Consider the following 13,490-nt stretch of genomic DNA (forward strand, 5'->3'; position numbering starts at 1 on the left):
CGTTGGTGGGAGGACGAAGCAAGAGACAACGGAAAGATGATAAGGTGGGTTCAGTAATAGACTTGTGCATGGGGGTTTATGGCATACAAAGGAAAGGCCCAGCCCAAGTCAGCCAGTGTATTAAGGGCTTCCACACATGTCATTTCATGTCCTCCTCTCAATACCCCGACTACAGTCCCCTCAGGAAGTAGAAGCACTGTTCTCAGTTCTGCCTGACTGTAGAGCTCCTTCTCCTTTCACACCGATGGGCTGCGTGCCATGAAATGGGGATCACTCATGGGGGTTCACAGGCTTGTGCTAGGTATCGTACATTCACTGTTAGCGCTCTTAGTGCATTCATCACACACAGCCCAGTTTGTAGTTATCTCCCTACTTATGTTCATTCTGTGTCCTGAAATAGATTGTGGGACTCTGCTCTTCACTCCATTGTAACCCGCACAGTGCTGGGCGCCAGACTTAGGCATGGAAAATGTTCACGAAATACTGTTACCCACTAACTTTCTCTGTAAGTGCAAATGCCACCCCCTGAAATTCAAGAGCCTCTTTATGGGCCACAGTTAGGTTGGAGATTTAGGAGAAATCCTGCCTCCAGTTCTCTCAAATTAGAGCAGGTAGGACGTAGTGAACACCCAGGGGTGTGATGAGATCATGGCTACAAGGCCTTTCCTGTCTTGCTCAGCATTCCTCAGGTCCATACCAAAGTCTCACTCCAGGTACCAGAGCATAAGAGGAAAATGCAAATAGGAAAATGTTCTGAGATGAATTACTTAGATGATTTAAGGGCCCGCGATCACCCTGTGGAAAAAGATGAAAGATCTAAAGTCACTTTGGAAGGCGGAAGGTTGACTTTATAAGGATACTAGGTCACATGAAGCATCTAAAACTGCAATGTGAAAAGTCATCACGGTAGGGTATAAAACTAGAAGACTGGACATGGATAAAACAGACCTAGGTTGTAAGTCTGGTCCCATCGCCTCCTCTCCATGTGATCTTGGACAAATTATCCAACCTGTTTCACTAGTTGAAGAGCTTGTAAAGATTAGAGAGAAGGTGAGATCTTTCCACCTTACAACGTGCACATGGAAGAAACTCAACAAGAGTTAGCGATTACTAAGAAGAAGGCTAACCAATAGACACAACTGTTGAACACTACAATGGGTTACTGAAATAGGTTTGGGGATTTCTTTCTCTGTGATAAATTCTTGACTGAATATAGTTTGTTGTAGACTTCCTGAAAGATGAGAAATATTTTAACGTGTTCACTTTCTAAGTTTGCAACCCTAATGTTCACCAATAAAATGTGGAAAAAATCCAAATGGAACCTTTTCTGTTGATCTGGGGCAATGAGTTTTGTGTACATGACTGGAGTCCCACTGGCAAGTGTGATAAATGACTGATATGCCAGGAAGAAAAGAAATTAACATGGAATAAAATCTACTATGTGCCAGGTACCATGGTAGATATTTTCACATACTTTAATTTAATCCTTACAATAACCTTGTAAGGTAGGTATTTTCATTATCTATGGATTAACAAAATGAGTTTCAGTAACCTTGTGTTGCTAGTCCAAGGCCAGAAAGTAAGGAAATGGTGGGGCTGGGATTTTATTTTAGGACTTCTGATTTTGCATTCCCTTTCCATGCCATCAGAAGGAAATTAACTACCTTTAATGCAAAAGAATAAAGAATAAAAAGAGTAACTGAGTTTCTTTCCTTCTTCTTTTCAGTGAATAAGGAAAAAATAAAAACATATCCCAGATTCTACAGCTGGATCAAATAGGACTATTTCGTGTAGTGCAAAGGGTATGGACAAGCCAAAGTCTCAGAACACAGGCTGGTCTCACTCTGTATGAGACTTCAGGTCTTTCCTCCCCTGATTCTAGTCTCCTTATCTACAGAATAGAAACAAGTATAAAACCATGAAATTATGAGATAATGTCTAGTATATCATTTTGTAAACTCGGAGGTAATATATGATATGATATGATATGATATGATATAAAATAGTATAATTGTTAAAATCTTGTTTACAGTTAAAAAGTTAACTTTTTATGAATCACAAACCTAAGTGTAAAGCTTAAAACTAAAACTTCCAGAAGAAAACACAGGAAAAAATCTTTGTAACCTTGAGTCAGGGAAAGATTTCTTAGATACAACATTAGAAGCACAATCCATAATAGAATTATCGATAAATGGAACTATTTCAAAATGAAAGACTACTGCCCTTTGAAAGAGATTGTTATAAGAACAAAAAACAAGCAATGGATTGGGAAAAAATATTTGCCAAACACGAATATTTGTCCAGATTTTATAACAATGCAATAATAGAGGGCAAAAAAAAACAATTAAAAATGGGGGAAGTATTTGAATAATACTTTGCTAAAGAAGATATATAAATGGCAAGTAAGCACCTGACAAGATCTCGGTGTCATTAGTCCTTAGTGAATAATACTTTGCTAAAGAAGATATATAAATGGCAAGTAAGCACCTGAAGATCTCAGTGTCATCAGTCCTTAGAGAAATGACTTTCAAACCATGAGACATCACTATACGTCTGCCAGGATAACTAAAAACACCCCACAGAAAGTTGACAACGCCAAATGTTGGCGAGGATGTGGAACAGCCAGAATTCTCGTACACTGCTGGTGGTAATGCAAAACAGTTACAACCACTTTGGAAAACAGCCTGGCAGTCTCGTAATGTTAAACAAACACTTACCATACAATCCAGCCACCCCACTCTGAAGTATTTACCCCAGAGAAATAAAAACCTATATTCACACAGAAAGCTATATGCAAATATTTATAGTCACTCCAGTCATAACTGCCAAACCTGGAAACAACTCAAATGTCATTCAACAGGTGAGTGGATGAACAAACTGCAGTACGTCTATATAATGGGAAACTACTCCTCAGTGAAGGAAATGAACTGCTCGTATATGTAACAACACGGATGGTTCTCAAGTGCAATCTTTTAGAGAAAGAAACTGGACACAAGTTGCTATATTACATGATTCCAATTATATGACATTCTAGAAATGGCAAAACTGTATGGGTAAAAACCCAGCAGCGGTTGCCAGGGCTAGAGATAGGGAAGAGGCTGACCACAAAGGGGCACAAGCAAATTCTGGAGGGTATTGAAACTGTTCCACATTTTGATTGTGGTGGTGGGCACACCACTGTATGCATCTGTCAAAACTCATAGAATTGTCCACTAAAGAGGGTGAATTTTAATTCATGTAAGTTAGATCTCAATAAACCTAGGTCTAAAATAAGATATCATTTTGGACATTTGCATTATGTATGTATTATGTATGCATATGCATATTTGTGCATTATATGTATACATATGCATTATATATATTTCTCTTGAAGGATACAAACAAAAACAACAAACTGGTTAAAATGGTTGTCTCTAGGAGAACAACCAGAGGGTTGGGAGACAGGGGTAGAAGGTAGACTTAATTTTCATGGTATACATTTTTTTGGTCATTTTTAAAACTATATAAATAAATAAATTATTTAAAAATAAATGAAAGCATTAAGGATCACCCTGCTGGGCTGATTGTTCCTTTTCTGGTGACTTTTCAGTCACTGAAAGCCCATATTTACTTATGGGCTCTATTGTCAGCCACTGGGGATGCTAAGGAGGGTCTTCCTGCTTTAGGTAGGAGCTTTGACCTGGAATCTGACAATTCTAAATTTCATCAACTCTTCCCAAAAAGCATCCAACCTTTTCCGGTCATCTTCCTGTTAGATCTTCAGTGGCAACTGATATTTTGTTCATATACGTGTTGTCTAGTCTTTCTTGTACGTCATCTACAGGACTGCCAGTGTCAATTTCCTCAAACAAAGATCACACCACTGCTCTGCTTAGAAGCATCTGCTGCTCCTCTCAGCTTACAAGTCCCTCAGGCTGCAACATAAGACCTTTTAGAACTGGAAATGAAATGGAAAGACAGGTTGGCGTCCCATGCCATTTCCTCCTATTCACCTCCTGCCAGGCTTAAAGCAAAAGTAAGCATCTCACTGTTTCTCAAATACGTGTCTTCCAAAATTTTATACTTTATATATACTACATCTCTCCATTTGACAAAACTTTATTTTACTATCCATTAGATGAACTCATACCACACCCCAAAGCCCTGTTTAAATATCATGTCCTCTGTGCAATCTATACTTCTTCCTCATATAGTTGCTGTTCAGTCCCCTCTGCTCCCCTAGCACTGGAGTTATAGTACTATTAGGTCATTTATCATAATACAGTCTAATTTTTCTGTTTAAGGGTCTGATCTCAACTAGACATTGAGCTTCTTGAGGACAGGGCCCAAGGCTTATATATCAGAGTAGTGCTTAGCACAGTACCAGAAACATGAATGTTTATTTCTCCCCCATATTTCTATGTGAAAGTAGGTACATAATACGTACACACACACACACACACACACACACACACATTTCTTGAATGAAAATGTGAATGAGTTCCAATGTCATATAGTTGGAAGGCAAGGAAGAAATAGAAATATAGTTTGAGCCACAAGCATCTCCAATATCTTACCATCCTGGAATGTGTCATTAATTGCAATGACAGCCTGGAAGGGTTTGGTCAGTTCGGCCCCTTGTGCTGAGCTGAGAAAAACCACAAACGTCTCCAGCCCTTCAATTACTGGATACTGAGTGTCATCTAAGATAGTCAAGGTGCAGTACTAGAAGAAAAATCAAGATGTTAGTTGCGGTGATCATTTTGCAATACAAACACTGAATCATTATGTTGTACACCTGAAACGAATATGTTATATGTCAATTATATCTCGATTTTTAAGAATAATATGAATATAAGAAGAAGAAAAATCAAAGTAAACCTTACAGAATGTCCAACATACCCATTTGCCTTCGGGAGAATAGGACAGAGGTGATAACTTGCTTTCTCTGGTGGTCTTACAGTAAGTCTTCTTAATCCATAAAATGATAATCTCTTTATTACAAACCCTTAGGTGTTTTGTCTCTAGATATTTACATCAACAGAGTGCAGTTCCTACTCTAAATCTGTCACTTGGAGAGTTTGTAGAAGATCTCTCCGGGTCTATTCTCTTGTTTGCATGTTTGTGTTTGTGAAGAAAGGGAAGACAGTCATAAGGCAAGTGTGGTTTAGAGTCCTCCATAGAGTTTGGGGAGCAGAACAGAGACAACATTAACAGGCCCACCTGGCCTTTGACTGCTCTATCCTCACCTGCTCGGTGACACCTGGCCCAAACTCCACCTTCCTAGAGCTGGGGACATAGTCAACTCCTGGAGTGGCAGAAGCTGGGTCTGAGGGCCGTGTTGCACACCAAACAGATGTGAAGGTAGAAAGGTCAGTTCCATGACGGATAACTGGAATCTTCAGTGTACCTAAATGGAGATCCATAGAGATGTCAATGGTCAGTGTTGGGCCAGAAGTCAATGGGGTTTCAGAACAATGCTCTCCCTCATAGCAGTAGCAACTCTACCCTGTGAGCTTGTCTAATCCAACTTCAGTGATGCTCCTGTGTTCCCTCTGAGGAAGGCTGTGAAGTGTCACCACCCCTGTTTTTACTGACACTAAGATCAAGAGCAGACCTGGAGGAGGGCTTCATGGAGGTAGTACTGGAGAGACAGCCCTTAGGGGAAAATGGTTTTGTGGTTTCATGAAAGACACCGTTCACAGGAGAAAAACAAAGTGGAGAGGGCCCATCGATAAACATCTCAAGCCTATTTTGGGAGAAGAAACTCAGAGACTAGAGCCTCAGGGATGAGCTAGAAAGTAGTCAATTAATAGAGAACCAGCTAGGGGACTCTATGGGGCCTGAAGCTGAATGTTCCTAATTAAATGTTCCTAACTGGGTTGATTTCTCTATTTTATCTGAGTGGTGCACACATCATTACTTAAACCATATGTGCTGTTGTTTATCTTAGGAATGAAGCTCATCTTCCGGCCCACTATAACATCACACTTTGTAGTGTCCTAATGATATACATGTGGATTTTTAGCTATTTTCACAACCAAGGTCAGAAAAAAGCTACATAAAAATCCCATCGATCCTATTTTTTTAGTCAATAAGCTGCGAGCTGACAAGTAGTCATGGCTGAGCATTTGGTGTAGAGGAGAGGAAACATGGTACAGAAAAGGTCTAGGTTCTAATCCCAGCTCTGCCATATTAGCTACTGATCTTTGATGCTTTATTTTACCTTTCTGAGCCTCCATTTGCTCTTCTATCTAATGTTCTCTTTTCTACAGAAGATTAAATGAGAATGCATGGAATGCAGATGGCATAGTGCCTGGCATTCAGTAAGTGCTCAAACATATGAGTTCCCATGATCCCTCAGAATATCACCTTCAGAGAGGTGAATGGCCATGACCAGGTGGGTCAAATCAGTGGAGCTCAGCACAGCTGCTGCTCCTTCTGGCAGTATGTCTGCTAGCAGCATGCAGAAGACTTTGAGAGCTTTGTGGAGCCAAAAGAAGGAAGGAGCCTGGGTGGAAGAAATCTGCCCACTGACTGCTTTGGGGTGTTATATGAATGAGAAAATTCCATTGGTTAGGACACTGAAACTTTGGAATTTATTTGTTCTGGCAGCTAGCATTATGCTAAATAACTTACCTCCATCCTCAACAGATCACATTTCTCGACTTCAGAGGCCAAAATGCTTAGCAGCATGCCCTCCCTCCAGACCACAGAGATCAACCAAAGAAGCTCTAAGCCTATCCCTCCCTGCCATCAGTAACCAGGGCAAGAAAAGTGGATGGAATTCTCTATTCTTCATTACCTTCCATTCTTGGTCTTAATTCCTATTATTATATGTCTCCAACCAACAACGGTGTCACTGAGGAATGGCATTCTCAAATGTCTTAAGGACATTCTGGAAACTAAGAGGAAAGTGTTCAAGAAAGGGATCGGGATATGGGTGATGGAATCCCAGAGATGCTCTCTATTACCTGCATCCTCGCTGACAGTGAAAGCCGTATTGCCCAGGGACACAGTGGAGGCGTCATTGGGACCACTGATGAGCACCTTGGCCGATGCCACCCTTCCGATGCGGGCATTGTCTGAAGCATCTGCCAGGACAATCTCAAACTCTTCTTCTTCTTCATACTCACTGTCATCAATGAGCATGACATCACAGGTGGACATGGTGACACCAGGTCCAAATATCACACGACTGTCAGGAGACATCCCTCTAGATTTAAAATCAGAGCCCGATTCTAGAGCATAGAGGCTACTTCCCATAGCTGACTTAGGCACTGTGTAGCAAATTGCAGATACAATGCTGCTTGAATCCCCTGAAATACAAATGGCAGGAAAATGAAAGCATCGGAGTGAGCACTTCTCAAATTTTAAAATCTCTGATAATTTGGTAGGTTTGGTTCCCTCTGACACATTCCATCACTACTTCTGTTCAAACTCTGACATGAAACCTTCCTGCATTGCAGCTTCTTAAGCCTGTGGTTTAAACCACTTGAGGATTTAATATACCCCAGATACTTCACCAAACAATTTAAAATGGATTTCCTATTCTGTGAATTTTGTGCTCTGTTAATTCACAAGACTCATTGCTCACCATCTAAGACCACAGCGGGTAGAAAGATAAGAGACATATTTGGTACTTTAAGTAGCAAAGTAATTGTGTCCTGAAGGTAGTGCTCTGAGCACAGTTCACCGCCTTTCTGAATAAACTTCTGCACTTTAATTCCCAGGGAGAAATCAGCTTGTTTAAAAAAAGAAAAACAAAACAAAATAAAACCTGCCTCTCTGTACAAATGACTTTACTTATTAGTGCTGCCACGTCCCTGGAAGACAGCCTGTTTTGGGCCTGGCTTGCTGGCCCAGGGCAATCAATGGGGCTTGCTTGTTTTCCAAGTGGCATCACCAAGGGTTTGAGCTATCTACAGTGTTTGTTATGCTAATACCCAGTCAGCAGATTCAATAAAAAAAACCTGACATCATCACTTAGAGTCATGTTGGGGCTCTGAATGGGGATTTAATTTCTGTGAGTTTTAAAGTTTCAATATTGCACAATCACAAATGCATATGATCTTTGTTTTGTTTTCAATCCCTCAAGCATTGCCCTTTATTTCTCACACATGGTTTATTTCTCATCTGAGCTCTATACATGACACTCACGTAGGAAAATCTTTAAATATATTTCTGTCTTCCCAAACTAAGATGAGAAGCCAGTTCTTATAAACTTCCCTCGTTGACCAAGGCTACTAAATATTTTATAGATTGGGTGATTGATTAAGAATCCTAAATTCATGAATAATTTGCAAGACCAAATATAACCAGTCTTCCAGTCCTGTTAAGAATAAATGGGAGCACTAACAACTTGAACTAAGAAGAGAAGTCTTCTGATAGTACTCACTACAGGTAGGATCATTATTAGGGTTGTTCTGGGAATTTAAATGAGTTAATACATGTAAAGCACTTACACACAGAAGTTAATATGGTACATGAGCACTTGGCACATAAAAAGGACTAGAAAAATGCTAGCTATTGTTATAGCTCCTTGTCACCTTTGGCACCAACAGACCTTTTCTTTCAATAGGTGCGAATAGAAAACCAGCGCTCTCGTTGACCCGGTAGGTCTTCTTATCAAACTCTAATGTGGGCTCGTCCTCAGTGTCATTGATAATGACCTTCGCCTGGGTGAACTCCCCTAATAGGGCATATGCTGGCATGCTGAGCTCCACGGTGAAACTCTCGACGTTCTCAAACACATCGTCATCATTGATGACAATGGTGCAGGACTTGGTGTCCTCTCGCTCATCAAACTGCACCTGTCACAAAGCAAACAACAAGGAGTTCTGCTGTGCCTCGGATTCCCCGACTTGCTCCCCCAGAGCATCATGGGAAAAGAGGACCCAAGTCTAGTGGGCAGAGCACTGAATGAAATCGCTGTTTCTTCCACCCCAACTTCCTGCTGTTATCACCTGGAACACATGGCTACCTCTTCCTATTCTTCATCTACACATTGGAGCTGACTTACCGCATAGGGACGTGGAGGGCAAAGACATCTTCTACTAGTTGGTGACTGTAGAAAAACATGTTGGTATCTATTTATATCTTGTTTTATTAATTCATTTGGGATAGCAAGTGTCATTTGGTTACTCGGTTCCCCTTCTATTTCTGGCAAGTTTACCTGGAAAGATCTTTGAACTTGGAGTGTGAAATTCTGGCCTTAAGCTGGGTTAGTCTATGAATCTTTACAAATGTCAGATTCCTCATCAGTTAAATAATAATTTCACATACTAATTTCACATATTTACTGGGAGGACTATAAGACACATGTATAACGAAAGCACTAAGTATATTTTAGAGCACTGAACAAATGTTAGCCTTCATCCTTATTATCATTACCATATTGGTCACACAATCAAAATTGACATAGAATCTCAGCGTACTGAATAATGGAGTTTGAAGCCACAGAAAGGTATATTATGAACAAGCCAGACTGAATTTTAACTTTATATTTAACTAAATCCTTTGCCATTAAGCTGGGCTAGATCTACAATGTAAATGAATTAGCCTGTTACAAAACAGAGACATTATTCTATATTCACACAACTGTGAACTTATAGGGATTTATTCTGGTTTTACTGTGTCTTAAAAAAAAAAGATAATGATAAAACCTTGAAAAGGAACCAGGGTTATGGATTTATCCAAAACTAAAAGGATAGGAAATAGGCCTGGACTGCACTTCGTGTAAAATGAGATAGCTAAAATGTGTAAAATAGTCATAAACCTCTAGGGACACACAAATCTGAAAAATACGTGATTTTCATCAGCAGAAAATTATTATTCCATATCTAATCAACTAATCAAGTTACATTTCACCAAGTTCCACATTTTAAAATACTCCCAACTAAATGAAACACCCTTAGATCTCTATTTAGTTCTAGAACTCACTGCCTTTTGCCTTTTTTTTTTTTTTTTAAGATTTTATTTATTTGACAGAGAGAGACACAGCGAGAGAGGGAACACAAGCAGAGGGAGTGGGAGAGGGAGAGGCAGGCTTCCTGCTGACCAGGGAGCCCGATGCGGGGCTCAATCCCAGGACCCTGGGATCATGACCTGAGCCGAAGGCAGACGCTTAACAACTGAGCCACCCAGGTGCCCTGCCTTTTGTCTTTCCTTGACAAACACAAGTACATGCTATTTCTTAGTATTTTGCTAAAAGACTCCTTGGCTTATCTGTTCTTTTCTAATTCCTCATTTAAATTTGACCTCAGTCCAGCTGAAACACCTCAAAGAGACAGCCCGCTCCTCTTTACAGAGATCTATGATGTCATAAGAAGCGTGAAATTACTTTGCAAAAACACTGAAGAATTACCTAGTAAGTGCCAGGTATTGTGCCATACGTAAAAGATGACAAATATGGGGGATCCTGCCATAAGGGAGTTTACTGTTTAAGTCCTCTTCCTTTCTTACTCTCTCCTCTCTGTCTGCTTCATTCCCACCCCGGTGCCGGTTACCACCTCTGTGGTAGCGACCTGTGCAGGCCCTCCACACGAGCTGCTCTCTGCCTTCCCTGCCGGTCCTCTCACAGTCTCAGGCACCTCATGCTTGGCCTGTCCAAAGCACAGTCAAGACCACCCTCTCTCCAAACCTGATCCTGTGATGGCAAGGGGCATTACCATCCATCTCCTGCTTCTGCCCACTATCTAATCTGCTGTGAAATCATATCAATTTTTACTCATCTGTCAATCCACCCACTTGTCTCCACCTCCGTTTCATAACTGAAACTCACGCTCCCATCATTTCTCACCCAGCCTATTCCACGAGCTTCCCAATCATCCCCCACACTCCCTCTTCCCATCCTTCAGTTAGAGAAAGTGAGGGGGGAAAAGGGCTTGGATCCTAAAAGCCCCGTGTAGAACATGATGCCTTGGAGAGCTTTTTTGGTCATGGAGCAAAATGCAAAGACTGAGAAGCCAGACAACTTCAACTTTTGCAGTTGAAACTTCCACGAGGAGTGGATGGACTGGGAAGAACTAAGACCTGTGGGAAGGGAACGCAGGAAAATCACTTGAGGAAGGGCGCCAATGGAAAGAGAGGGGGGATAAAAATTAGGGGGAAGGTGCCACACTTGCCAACCACCACAGGGCAGCCCTGGCTGGCGCCTGCTGGCGATCAGCAATCAGAGGCCCCCTTGCCCACCTACCTGGCCAGCATACTCCACGTAGTCCTGCTGTCCGGGTTGGGAGCTGACCCTGGAGCTGGAGCTGGCGGTGCCTTGCTCGGTGCGACACAGGACAATGGCATACTGGTTCAGGTTCCCACTCCTCTGCACTGTGACGCTAACAGACCCTGCTTTCTCACTGACATTGTAGCTAGAAGCACACAAAAAGGCGGCGTCTGAAAATCTGAGCTGGGGCTATGAAGAATCCACTTGTTTAATGCCTGTCTCTTCTGGTTGATTATGGTGTCAGGCAGCTCAGAGAATAGGAAGTTTGGCTTCTTTGAGAAGCCAGGTTATAAACTGAGGAACTGTGTTCACCTGGGACAGTCACAGCACCAAGGGACCAAGGAGGATGTGGATGCAGAATGGTATCTGCCCCATTTTCAGAGCGAGTTGAAAGGCATTCAGAAGATGGGCAGCACGTAGGAGCTATACACTTTATATTTCAAAACACAGAGAAATGACAATCTCTCCCTAGTGTGGTAGAGTAACTAGAACAGTGGGTTCTTAGGAAAGAAAGCTGCTTGGGAGGGAAATAATGACTTAGTGCAGGTGGGAACTGACTGGACCAGCTCTCCAGGAAGTGTGCCAAGGAGCCACGGTGGTGGCAGAGATAAGAAAATAAGAATGGGGACTAGGAAACAGAGGTGTTTAGACAAATGGAGCATTGTGACATTGGGGAGTGACGAGGTGATATAGACTGAACGTTGTCCCCCCAAATTCATATGTTGAAATCCTACCCCCAATGTGCTGATATTTGGGAGGTGATTAGGTCATGAAGGTGGAGCCCTCACGAATGGGATTGGTGCCCTTATACAAGAGGTCCCACAGAGCTCCCTGGTCCTTCCACCATGTGAAGACACAGGGAGAAGACAACTGCCTCTGAACCAGGAAGAGGCTCCCCACTAGACACCGAATCTGTCGGCACCTTGATCTAGGACTTCCCAGCCTCCAGGACCGTGAGGAATAAATTTCTGTTGTTTATAAGCCATCTAGTCTGTGGCATTCTGTTAGCACGCTCAAACAGACTAAGGCATAAGGTTAACTTAGCTTGCTGCTACAAATTTGTATTGCTTTAATAGCACATGGCAAACTACCCATGTGCTATTAATTCACAAGTATCTAGGTTTAGAAAATCCATGAGTGAGTGGGGCCTGAGCTGGGCCTTGTTTTTCATCACTGAGGATGAGTATTGGGCTGGGGCTTATGTCTTGTTGCTGTGAGGGTGGCCAGAGAAGTGCCTCTGACAGGTTAGGGACACTGTACTATTCAGCCCATTAAAAGTTGGAGGGTTGTCCAGAAAAACTGATTGGATTTAGGACATTCATTTCATTTTTAAGAAGATACAAACAAGAGGGAAATAACAGCAAAACATACATATATATATATGTTTTATATTATATATATACATAATATATATTGATTATTATACACACACACACACACACACACACACACACACTGATTGTAATAGTCCACTAAATTATCTAAGAGTGGAACAGTCTGGGTCTGGGGCACAAGAAATCAAGTTTGTATGTTATCCCCCACCTCCATTTCAATTTTTGTCTGAATTATCATGAAATTGGTTTCTTAGAATAGTGAGTCTCTGAAAGGTAGACTTAAAGAATTATTCCCCCCCCCAAATTATAATCCTAGTTATAACGTGACCTATAAAATCAACACTGTGCTTGCCTACCTTTACCAAAACTGGCGCTTGTTTGCCTCTAAAACCCCCAAAAGACTACAAAAGCACCTTAAAGAGTGTCTATATTAAGCTATGAATTTGTCCCCAAGCACATATAATCCCATGAACATGAAAGGAGCCAGGGGAGAATGTAAGCCTGAGAACAGAATGTAGAGGGTAAGGCGAAGTTGCTATTATTATGGGAGAGTGATTATTTTCAGCCAGTATTGAATGTGTATTTTGTTTCTTATCAGTTCAACTGGATTATCTTCTAAAACTTGAGGGTGGAATCAAAAATGGAAATGCAATAAAGCACAATGGTTAAAATCATTGAGTTTCGATCCTAGTTTTACTGCGTATTAGCTATGTGACTTTTGGTAAATTAGTTGACCTCTTTTTGTCTCCATTGCTTTGTTCTTGTGGGAACAACAATAGGACTCATCCCACAATTGCAAGTATTAAACAAGATGATGTATGTCAAGTGCCTGGTACACATAGTATTAAAAAATATTTGGTAACATTATTATTTTCATTATTGTTACCCCCCCACCACCATAATCAGATGACTAGAGTTGACCCCCAGGTACTTCAATCTGACCTCCTCTGCTTGCC

General features: G+C 41.3%; 1 protein-coding gene across 1 annotated transcript in view; it reads right to left on the reverse strand.

The window, feature by feature from the left end:
• The window catches only part of FRAS1 (Fraser extracellular matrix complex subunit 1), a 416,963-nt gene that overhangs the window by 50,953 nt on the left and 352,520 nt on the right, over positions 1–13,490 (reverse strand). Inside the window, exons 53-57 of the mRNA XM_040625321.1 lie at positions 11,177–11,345; positions 8,546–8,792; positions 6,954–7,298; positions 5,229–5,389; positions 4,557–4,704 (exon numbers count right to left, since the gene is read on the reverse strand). Coding sequence (XP_040481255.1) covers positions 4,557–4,704; positions 5,229–5,389; positions 6,954–7,298; positions 8,546–8,792; positions 11,177–11,345 — 1,070 coding nt within the window. The remainder of the gene's footprint in view (positions 1–4,556; positions 4,705–5,228; positions 5,390–6,953; positions 7,299–8,545; positions 8,793–11,176; positions 11,346–13,490) is intronic.

The sequence above is a fragment of the Ursus maritimus genome, unplaced genomic scaffold (genome assembly GCF_017311325.1).
Source record: "Ursus maritimus isolate PB19 unplaced genomic scaffold, ASM1731132v1 scaffold_8, whole genome shotgun sequence".
NCBI lineage: Eukaryota > Metazoa > Chordata > Mammalia > Carnivora > Ursidae > Ursus > Ursus maritimus.